At 43.9% G+C, this 12,252-nt stretch overlaps 1 protein-coding gene across 1 annotated transcript in view; it reads left to right on the plus strand.

The window, feature by feature from the left end:
* The first annotated feature begins 748 nt into the window (after positions 1-748).
* Positions 749-12,252, plus strand: part of LOC144754806 (solute carrier family 2, facilitated glucose transporter member 1-like) — a 697,724-nt gene continuing 686,220 nt past the window's right edge. Inside the window, exon 1 of the mRNA XM_078643032.1 lies at positions 749-952. Within this exon, the coding sequence (XP_078499158.1) occupies positions 818-952 (135 nt within the window). The 5' untranslated portion in view covers positions 749-817. The remainder of the gene's footprint in view (positions 953-12,252) is intronic.

Below are 12,252 nucleotides of genomic sequence, written 5' to 3' on the forward strand. Positions count from 1 at the left end.
GCGTCGCTTTTCCCGCGTTAAAAGTGACGCAAAAGTGGCGCAAGAGGCTTGTAAATCTGCCCCCTGGTTCCTTTCCATTCACTGTTTTACTTCTACAGATCATTGTAGTCTGGTGCTCCCAGAATGCATTAGGTGTTAATTGAGACCCAGGACTGGAAGTTTGTGTCTCTGGTGACGTCAGGTGACGACAAACAGCAAGGCTATACATCCCAGGAGAAGAGCTGACATTCTGTTCTGAAACCATCTTCTCGCATCCCTCGCTGGGTCTTTCCTTCCATTATATTAATATTGGGTCTGGTTCGAAGGAACTACGAACAGGAGCTAAGCCGAGCTCCCCGGGGCACATTATCTATCTTTAGTGCGTCTCCCACGAGCAGCCGACGCATGCAGGGAGAGCCGGGTGGCTCTCTCTGCGCTAATATTCTGTTATCTGTGGCTCTGCCCAGCCAGGAAGGCGCAGCGGACGCAGCATCACGGAATCACTCTATTCCCCATCTCGGACTGGAGGCGAAGGACATTAAAAAAGAAATCAGAGCCGTGCAGATCAAGAAGTAACAAGGGCGAGAGAAGAGGGGAGGGCGGAGGGAGAAGAGGAGAAATTACAAACCGGCAGAGCAAAAGATACACACAGAAAACCAACAGAAATAACCATTCTTACTAGAGGGAGGAAGAGGGAAAAAGGCGGTGCTTGCAGAGGCGGACATGCTGTACGCTGCCAAGTGAGGCACATACACGCTGCTGTACACTGCCGAGAGGAAAGGGGTGCGGAGCCGGCGAGAGAGGAAGACAGCACCTGTCCAGCACACACCCCGGAAGGATGGAGGGCTCCACGGCCACCTCGCCTGTCAAGGACAGCGAGCCCTCAACGGCAGCCACCGAGGAGAAGGAACCCGCCTCCAAGCCGGCTGCCACCGAGACCACCAGCCTGGTGCAGGGACCCGCGGGGGGAAAGGTAGGAACCCGGCACAGTGCCGCCTCCGTGCTGCTCACCTGGGGTGATGGAGCAGGGAGGAGGGCACGCACCATGAGAGCAGAGAGAGTGTGTGCAGGGAGGACAGGCACACCATGTCTGCTGTGACTTCCAGGCTGTCTCTGGCTGTAGGGATTGTCCGAGATTCCAAGCGGTCTCATTCATTCCTCGGTGTTTGCAGAATTGAAGAGCAAACACGGGTTCTGGGCGTGGGTTCTGGGGCGCTGACTCTGCAGAAGGCCTGCACTCTGTTCTGATACAATCTAAATTATATTATCCCCGCTTAGCAACACCACACTTCACATCACAAGCACAGATCCAATGGGAGGCGGAGGCCTACGCAAATTACACTGGGAAATTGTATTAAAAAAAACCACAGCTGGCCCTCCGCCCACGTGTGTCTGCATTCTGATTGTGTGTTGTGTGTGTAAATTGGCGGATGAACTACACCCTTCTTCTAGCTGTGCTGATATTGATACGACAAACCCTTCACACCCATCACCCTCACTTACCCATTCAAGGGCTTTCATGCCACACCCACACTCCTTCCTCTTCCAGGTGGCTCTTTTTTTATTTAAAATGTTTACACTGGTGATATGCTCTGGATCACTATATTTTATGAAAAATGCTGTTGCGAATCCTTGGGTGACGTGGCGGTTTTTACCGGTTTAGACTTACACTACAGCTTGCTTTGTGTTTTCGGTTGTTACATGAATATTTGCTTGATTTGATTGACTGAAAAAGGTTCATATTTTTCCCAAGAAGTGCATGTTGGTTTTATTTTGTGCCTCTCGATGCAAACGCTCTTCTATCAGTTAAAAAAAAGCTTAGGTTTCAGTCGTTGCTGTACCAGGTTATCTGTGGTTTGACCTTGAGACCCTGCTTGCTTCCCGCTACTGGAGGCGACCATTTACTTTCATTGATCTGCGCTGTGTTCTCTACTGTTCTGTGAAATGGCCGGCTGTGAATGTGGCTCACCTATCTATGACAAATGGCTGTAATTTGCACCATCCAAGACGGAAAAGCATAATAAATTGCATAATAAATGACTCCTAAATGTATTGTAAGGATAGTGCACCAGTAGGCCTGCCCAACCAAAGTGTTGAACCAAAAACAGTGAGATTGTGCCACCGCTCAGTAAAAATTGTGTTTTACATTAGCGTGAAGGCTGACAGTTGTGGTACATCGGCGAACTACAGGGAGCTCTGGGGTCAGAGGCTGACCTAGGGTTAAACTTTTTCAAGTTGACATCCTGACAGGTTCTTGTTCTGTTAGCAAGTCAGATTGAAGATATGAAACTGTAAAAAATTATGTCCCCAATGAGTTCTCTAAAGGTATCCCAGTACAGCTAAAGTGATGCATGAAATACAGCAGAAGTCTCATACTGAGGCTTAACTAGTCTCGCAAAGCGAGTAGCCCTGCGTGCCGTCTGGCCAGCTTCAGATCCATGGTGAAAGATAAACCCTTACTCATGGCCCATCAAACTTTCTTTCATGGAAGATATTTGTACAGTGATTGACAGCATCCTGATTATTGATTAAGAAAGGAACACAGAATAGTATTTCTAGGGACCATCTATAATCTAGCCATTCATAAAATACAGATTGTAGGTGTCGCTAGCAAGGGGCAGGAGTTGAGTGCATGATGTAGTAGGACCCAAGTGTGACCCCTAAACGGTTAATTTGTTTATGTTTAAGAATACGGGTGGAGGGCTTACTTTTATCTTCAACAGTGTAAAATGATGGGGCCCCTCTGCAGAATGTGAAGAAGGGCCCCTGTGTCTCACATTCATCACAGATATTCACTGGATTTGGGGTGGAATGGGGAAATCTTAACAGACTGGGGGTTCCTGAGGGTTTGGGTGCCTCCTGTGCCGCAGGAGCTGCAGGGGTCTACGGAAGAGCCCTGTTTGTCGTAGTAATGTAATAATTAGAGATACCTAGAACACTGTGGAAGACTATGTTTTATCACATTGTTCGTGATATATATGGGAAAAAAAGTTGAAAAGTAAAAAGCCAGGAATGTGAAAAATAAGAGGTTATATCATCAAGACCCAAAATAGCATGTGGGGACACGTCAGTGAGCAGTCCTCTAGCGCATTTCTTATGCTTGAGCCTACTAAGTATCCATAGTATGTACATCATAATGTGATTTCTGAATCAGCCATTGATGGTTCTAAAACTGCAGTGCCGCACTCCATTTGTCTGCCATGCCTACCTTGCTTCTTTTCTTCAGGACAGACTACTCAACCCCCAAGACGCACTGCACACGTGTACATAGTGTCTGGTTGAGAGAACAGCTAGATTTAACATATAGACCTTGCATCTTTTGAATTAGCATTTCATATAGAGACACATCACTCTTTCCATATGTGCAATATGACTTGCATCAGCTACTCAACATCACACAGCACTCAACAAATCATTGCACACCACTGTTCCAAGCAAATCTATTTATGGTCACATTTGATTTCACACGTTACACACTTTCGTGTGCACTGCACCAAATAAGATGCCAGAACACTGTAAACCTACAGCTCTGTCACACACCACATCAGCATACACAATAGAGTCACTTAGAAAAACTGGCATAAATATATGACACCCTCAATGGAACCCTTCGGGGGAGACAGCAGCCCAGAGTGCAGGTATAATGCGGGGAGTCGCGTGAGTCGAAATAGACTCCGCGTGAAGGCATCCCGCGCTGTCTCGACCCAAGGGGAGAGTCCATTACTCTTGTAACATTTTTTTGCTCCTGCAAATCGCAGTGAGCTGCCACGGCGATTAACCGTGAATGGTCTATACTTCAAAAATAATTTTTCACATTTAAGAGCCTCACGGGAGGGTGCGCCATAACGCGTGTACACCACCGGAGGACTAAATTTAGGTCCTGACGAATGCTGAGCAAATTTGCAGTTGTAACAGCAGAAACATGTTGACCAGTTGTTTGTTCAAAGGACACAGGTTTCCTGAAATTGAACCTTGTAGTCCGCCACTTTGTTTTTAACCTAATACAGGTTGGCCGGTATTAAAGATTTTTGTACATGCCTCAACCTTGTATTTTTAATTTTGCACCTACAGTTACACCCACACCTTCATTCGGGCACTGTTGCACTCACCACATCCCGCTCCGCTGTAAATCAGGCGTTGTAGCACGCTGGGGAGGCATTCGGCCACCCCAGCGGGGACCCAATGATGAAGCATGTCACCAACTAGTGGTGAGTGAGGGTCCTTTTACAAAAAGATATGATTTTGCCTTCCCCCTGGACATCACACAAGGAACATTGTTTCCCCTTGTGAATATTTTTCTCTAAAGGGGTCTCCTAGTTCTTGAGGAGGGTAGTAAGAGGAATATATATAAAGAAAAAGACACTTAATACCTTTTGTTGAATTATCCCTTATTCATTTGCACTTAGTCACTCCTTAGTTGTTGTTAAAAAAAAAAACCCTCAATTGAACAACATCACATCTTAATCACCTGTCTGAGTTGTGATGGATACATAGAACAAACTTAACTCCAGCAGAGCAACACACAAGTGATGACCCAATCCAAAGTAAAACAGGCATTTGCAATGTAATAGGTCTTGCATTACTGAAAGTTTGAGCTATTGGGTTTGCAATACTATTTTCAACGCCAGTAGCTCAACCTGTTAGTAATACAAGACTGATTTCTCTTTTTTTTATATTATATGTTTTTAGTTACCAGCCCGACACAGGTGGCGTTTTGTGCTGTTTACAAAAAAAATACAGTATTGGGAAAATAGTGTTTGGCGAGCCGCTCAGATGAAAAGAAAGGTGCGTCTCACCAACCTTTATTTTTTCAATATTGTACGTTTTTCATAACGAGCGCAGCTCATGCTGGTTACTAAATTCATACAATATTGAAAAAATAGAGCTTGGCGAGCCACACCAGAGAAAAGAAAGGTGCGGCTCGTCAAACTCTAATTTTTCAATATTGTAAGTTTCTTGCAAGCAGTGCAGCAACGCCATTTGTGCCACACTGGTTAATGAAAGCATACAATATTGAGAAAATATAGTTTGGCAAGCTGATCCAAAGAAAAGAAAGGCGGGGCTCGCCAAACTCTATTTTTTCAATATTGTAAGTTTTTTATAAGAAGCGCTGCACGCCGCCTGTGTTGTGCAGCTTACTGAAAGTATATAATATTGAGAAAAAAAATTTGGCGAGCTGCACCAGAGAAAAGAAAAACATGGCCTCCGATGTTGAAGATGAAGGCGTGCCTCACTACTTGTGCAGGGCGAAGTGGGCGATCTTGTCCTGCCTGCAACAGCAGTTAGGATAAAGCCATTAGTAAAATATTGCTTACAGACTGTAAATAAAACATAACAAGAAGCAACACACGTAAAAGGGCCGGTCCTCATGGGAGGTTTCAAAATGAGAAAAGGCGGTACTAAGGAGGGACTACTAATCCTATTCACAAATCAAAAGCCACCATTTAGAAAGGACAGTATCAGGAGCAAATTGAAAAGATGAGTTGAAAATGAGCAGAGCTTCAAGACTATACCTGAATACAGCATGTCTTGAAGAGACAGCGCAAGCATTGCCAGGGTGAGACCTAAAAAGTAAAAATTCTTAGGTACCTTAGCTATACATATGAGATATTGCAAAAATCTTTCAAGACTGGACTAATTTAGTTTTCACCCTAATATACAGAAATCTCTTCCAAACTAAACAATGAAGACAATCTTGGTTTACCTTACAAAGTCGAACACCAACAAAAAATATACAAAACTGATCAACGGCCCACACAGGACTGCACAAAAAACTGTCTACATTGAAAAGATTTTACAATTCCATTTTAGTTGAAAAAACTGCAACAGTAATGCAAATAATATCAATTGATCCACAAACGGGTGAAAACGTTATTCGAAAATAATGTTTTCTGTATTTTTGAAAAACATCAGATTCTAGTACATTTTGATCATTCTAAGCATATTCAGCACTGATACAACTACGCAAATTACAAAATGCACTCATTGATGCCCTTTTCAAGCTTAATTCTTAAACAAATTCTATGCTTAGGGCAATAAATGCAAACTATGTTCTAGGACATGTAAGCAGACTCACCAGTCATGAAAGCCTACTTGGAAACAATCAGATACAAAGGTACAACAAGAGCTATACCGTATACTTCTAAAGAGGGCAAAGGTCCTATGTCTTCTACAGAGGAATTGTGCAGTTATAGATTCTAGTCATAGTCTGGGTATTACTCTCTGACTTTCTCAGTAATATGTTCTTTTAAGCCGTTTTCTGCTGCCGTCGGCCAACGGACGTCGCGAGCACTACCTCGGTAGTGCTGCGCACGTCCGTTGGCTGACGCGGCCCACCCGTTTCTTCGAACGTTCAGCACTGGCGCAGAACGTTCGAAGCAGTCAAAGGATTAATGGTGATTGATGCACTGGTCCTAGTCTTTGGTAACCATTGAGACAACTTACAATATTTCTGCCTGGGGAAGTTTTTGCTGGGTACCAATAATTTTAGACTTTGTTAAGTGCACACTCCTTGAAGGACATATTAAAATGCAAAATGTGCCTTTGTTGAGAGATACAGGACACACTACTTTAGTGTCTTCTCTGACTTGCTTTGCACAACACTAAGGGCTTAAATACAAGTCTGGTGGTCTGAGAACCCCCAGACTTGCAGAGGCATGGCAGTGGCGGTCCAGCCACCATCACACCGGGGCTCCAACCACCTTATTACAAGTCGGGCTGTGGGACCGCCATTGCACTGCCGCAAGGGAACTGCGGCCCTTAGGGCCTGGTTACGAGTTTGGCATTGCGGTAGCAGAAGCCATGCCGGTGGTCCGCTCCCGCACTGCCAAACCTGTGTATGGCCTATCTGCCAGGTTACAAGTTTCTTCATGTCTGGCGGGCTTGTTTTTGACGTCCCCACAGCGGTGCCTCTGAGAATGGGCCCTGCAAGGGGAATGGCAAAAACAGTTCCTGCACGGCATGGACTGAAACGTCTATGCAGTGCAGGACCTGCGGTGCATGCACACGGAGGGCACAAGGTGTGCCCTCCTGCAGGGGCGCTCTGCAGGGCCCCTTTTGTTTCAGGACCATCAGCCTTGTAATGGAGTAAAGACGACCATGACACCGCTGGCGGTCCTGAGCTCATAGTATGCACGGCGGTGTCGCAGTGGCACCCCCAGCATATTACTGAGGCCATGACTGCCACACCACAAACAATGAACAGTGGTTCCCTGGTGGCTGCTGTGGTGCAATTGCGGTCCGACCAGCCTAGTTGTAAAAGGGCGGTTGGAGTACCGGTGCAACGGTAGTTGGACTGCCACAACTGCACCTACACAAGTCTGGGGGTCCTCCAGCCCTCGGATTCGTAAATAAGCCCTTGGGGGGGGGTCACACACTCTATCCACCTTCGCAAGTAAACTGGAGGATATTTGGCATTTGAGATTGCTTCTGCACCCCCCAAACCCACCCCTCAGTCGTTTGCCGGGCCAGACTAGGCACAAAAACCAGTGCTGGCAAATTTTGTCAGAGTAGCCCCCATACAGTATTTAGTGAACTACCACTAGTGGTGGCTGGTTTTGTTGCTGAGGACCACGTTCCTGTCTGTAGGAGACAGGAACCACTCAAATACAAAAACAAATGGTTTTGAAGCATACTTTAAATCATTTGTTTTGTATTGTTTATTATTTTTAAATGCTGCAGGTAGGAACATGAACGACCCATGCCCAGCAACAAACTGGCCCCCACTACTAGTGAAACCGGCCCCCAACCTGCCGGCCAACCGGGGAAATGCTCGATGCCTGGTAATGCAAGTCCTGGGCTGGCCGTATGTATCTATCACTCTGTTCTTTCCAGCCCATTTGTGTCAGCAGTCCTCCTATATAGATTTGAACCCTCTAGGAAGTGCTTTTGAAAGTGCCATGGCATACTCCCTTCAAACTACTCTAGCACCAGTTCTTTCCTTGAAGGATTTCTCTCGTACTGTCATCACACCTTTCGTAATGGGATGTGCCCTGGCAGAACCAGTAATTGATGTGAGACGTGTTGAAAAGTATGGAGATCACGCCAGATCCTGGTTCCGGCAGCTATTTCTGGGCCAGATCTGTGATCTAGCTGACCCGGGGAAATGTGCTGAATTTGTTCTGGTTTTTAAGAAAAGAGAAGACCCGGTCACTGTTTTTAGATTCTGCAGCTTTATTTTTTAGAGCAGAATTGCACCCTAAGTATTTCAATCCTTGGGCGCTTCACTTTTTTTTAGTATGAAAGGTTGGATAGAAAATTTAGCAAAAAGTCAGAGGTTTACTCGTTGTCCTGCACAGAGGCATGTATTTACAAGTACTGAAAACAATATATTTACAAATATCAGACACAATTATTACAAAACAAAAGACAAAACATTAAGCACTTTTGACCGAACAGATCAGAAAAGTCATTTCTTATGATAGTACCCTACTACCTATTGCAACCAGACCACTCTAGTACAATCTTCATTAACACTCTGGTCTGGTATCATACAGGCATGCAATTCATATTGTGTTCAGTTTATTTCATATGACACATTGAAAGCCTTATATGAAAGAAAAAACATTCGAAATTCAATGCGAATGTGTAAGAAGCCGACGCGTTTCCGAGTCCGTATTTTATTTATCGGGCTCTTCTTCAGGGCTTTGGGTTGGGTACCTGTTTGGGCATAAGCGGAAGGGCTCATTTAGTGTGGGACCTTTATTGACGTCGTCACTGGTAAATACAATATAGCAAGTTATTGTTACCTTATCGTAGAATTTTTTATATACAGGTTTGATCCGTTCCTTAGGGGATCTTGGCTGAAAAAATTCCCTGTGTTCTGCAATACAAACAATTCAATTGTTTCTGTTTGTTGTTCACGGGGACTGTGTATTAGTTAATTTATAAAGAAATTAAAAGCCGTGACTCACATGGGTTAGGGGTGGTACATGTCTTCCAGTCGTTGTCTCTTATTATTTGTTTAGGCAGTTGGTTAATATCTGTGAACAATAATGGCGCGTTTTTTTTAATTCCAATTGTTTAGAAATATATCTAAGCAGGTAAAGCTCGTGGGCTGACCGCCCAAGTAAATTACACTTACTTTATGTTGTTTGCCGGGGCGCGGTGCACCATGCTGTTCCCAGGCGAGGTTGGAGGGGAAGTGAAATCCGCCACCTCTCTATACTTTATTTACAGTTCACCATTTATCTGCGGAGGTGAGGGGGATCATGTCTTAGTGAAACGTATTTCCCACATTTATGGTACATGTCATACAAAGTTTACAAAGATGGCGTGAACTTACTTCGTTCGGTTCAGGAGCATACCGAATGCTGGGTCGTTTAGTAGGTGGGGGGTGCTGCCCTTTACAGTCTTAATTAAGGATTGCCGCCTGTGCTACGGATACAGAAATGAGAAATTTATTGTACTCTCTGTACCCTGCATTCTCATGCTATTTTTATTAGGCGTGCGTGCGCGGCGTTTTACCAGCAAATTTCAGTGCTGCTTCCATCTGCCACAGAGTCACTCGTGTGAGTGACTGTTGCGGTCACATGATTCCTTAAGACTAGTCATGTGACATGCTGCTTCTGGGACATGTAGTTTAGAGCTTCAGTTGATCAAGAGGACATTTAATTTAGCACTTCTGGGACGTGTAGTTCAAAAGCTTCATTAAGTCCGTGAAGTGTTTTTTTCGTGAAATAAAAGGCAAGCTTATGACAGTGGTCAAAGTTACATGCGGCCCGTTTACAGATTGTAGCATTCTCCGTATTCATTCAAACCTGTACTCACGCAGTCATATTTTAAAATCAGATATGATTCTCTCTGTAGTAGTAGCGCTTCAACATTTCCACCTCGTGGGGGAGCCTTTATTTTTGACAATACTGACCATTTTAAGTCTTTTTCTGAGTGGCCTTGATCGATGCAGTGTTGGACCATTGGTGCATTCAATACCTTTTGTTTGATCCTTGATCGATGTTGCGCCAATCTTTGTGTGATTTGTTGTGTGGTTTTGCCGATATACAGTTTGTCGCAGGGACAAATAATCACATAGATGATGTTCTTGCTTTTGCAATTATTGAACTCTGTGTGAGTCCATCTAATGGTGTTATGTTCAAACGAGGAACCTTCAATAGTGCTTGCGCACGATATGCAGGTTCCACACTTGTGGTGGCCCTTCACTGGATCAAGCTTCCATAGTGTGCGTAAATCACTCTTCGTTTGGGGGATACTCAAGTCAGCCCTTATTATTTGCTGTCCTATGCTTTTGTTTTTTCTTAATGCAAACATCGGTTTGGGAAATGGAATATTCAAGTTAGACAATAAATGCCAATTTTTTAAGATGATCGATTTGAATTTGTTGGTCAGTGGGCCATATGTGGTCACACATACCAGTTGTTCTAATGGCTTTTTGTCTTTTTTCATTAGTAAATTTTCCCTGGGCGTAAACCATGCGCGTTTGGTCGCATGTTTAAGCATTTTTTTGGGGTATCCTCGTCTAGCGAGTTGGTCACACAAGACTTCTGCATTTATTAGATAGTCTTCTTTTCTCGAACAGTTGCGTCTGATTCGAAGCAACTGACTATAGGGTAAGTTTTGTTTCAGAATCTGTGGGTGAAAGCTCCGATAGTGGAGAATGCTGTTCTTATCTGTTTTCTTACGGTATAGAGTTGTGGCCAACTCACCGTTTTCATGAAACACTTCTACATCAAGAAATGTTAATCGTGTGTTACTGTTAGCCATACTGAATTTAATGTCAGGGTGTCTGGCGTTTAGCCATTCGTGGAACTCTATCAATTGAGTCTCGGTCCCTCGCCACTGGCACAGACGTCATCAATATAACGATACCATCTGACGATGTGTACGCCATATGGATTGTTCTGGAAGATGAATTGTTCTTCATACAATGCCATGAAGAGCACCGCCATCTCCGGTGCATTAGGACACCCCATGGCGGTGCCCTTCACCTGCATGTAGAAGGTTTCCATGAATCTGAAAAAATTTCGTTTTAAAGCCAAGCTTGCCAATTCGATTATGAATTTTGTTGGAACTCTATGGGGTCTGGGCCTTGTGTCTAAAAAGAATTCAATGGCTTCAAGTCCCTCCTCTTGGGGAATTTGTGTGTATAATGAATTGACATCGAATGTCACCATTAATTCTTGTTGGTCATCAAAGGGTAAATTTTCAATTTTAGTAATGAAATCTGTTGTATCTTTTATGTATGACCTAACCTCACACATGAACGGTTTCAGGAACACATCGACATATTTTGCGAGTGGCTCTAGGATGGAGTCGCACCCGGAGACTATCGGTCTTCCGGGCGGGTGTTGTAAGTTTTTATGTACTTTGGGTAAGAAATAAATCACCGGTGTTCGCGGATTTTTCTTACTCAAGTAGTCAAATTCTTTTGGGCCTAATATGCCTTCATCCAAGCCTTGCTTCAGTTGTATTTGAATTTCATGTTGGATCATGTTGGATGGATCTTCAGTTAGTTTCCTGTACCATTCCGTGTTTTCTATTTGACTTTTTGCCTCCTCTACATATTTTTCTTTTTGCCATAATACTAAGGCGCCCCCCTTGTCAGCCGGCTTGACCACTATTGATGTGTCTGCACTGAGTTGTTTAATGGCCAACTGTTGGTCTTTTGTGATGTTTCTTTTGTAGTAATGTTTTTGTTTCCCTAACTGCGTGAGTGAGGAAAGAACTACTTGCTCGAATGCCAAAATTTGTTTTGGAACCATTTGTGGTGTGGGAGTGAAAGTTTACTTGTTAGAGAGATTTGATGGTTCTGGTACCCTGTTATTCTCTTTGTCATGAAAAAAAGCTTTCAATCTGACTTTTCGGAACAGATCTTGAGCTTCTATTTTTAGTTTAACAATATCTGTGTTTGTGCTAGGAACAAACTTTATCCCAAGTTCAAGGACAGATGTTTCATCGGTGGTAAGTATTTTAGAAGAGAGGTTAATAATAGAGGAATCTTTTATTGTTTGTAATAGTTTTTGTTGCGGGTTCTCATGTCCCATGTTTGCGGTGGGGGTTTGAACCTGACTCTGCCTCTCCCCTCGCCCTTGTCTAAAAAAGTGTTTTGGCGTTTTGATGGTCCTTCACCCGGATTCAATTCCCCCGAGGTGTCAGACGAGGATCTCTGAAAACGTCAAGAAACGATTTTTTGATCTTCCCTGGTACTGGGACAAAGCCCGGCGTGACTCCTGTTGTGTGTAGTAATCTTCTCTCAAGTATGGATACACAGTCTCTATGTTAAACGATTTAAGATCTTTCTCAAACTTATTTATTCTG

Source organism: Lissotriton helveticus, chromosome 5_1, assembly GCF_964261635.1.
Source record: "Lissotriton helveticus chromosome 5_1, aLisHel1.1, whole genome shotgun sequence".
NCBI classification, from domain to species: Eukaryota; Metazoa; Chordata; class Amphibia; order Caudata; family Salamandridae; genus Lissotriton; species Lissotriton helveticus.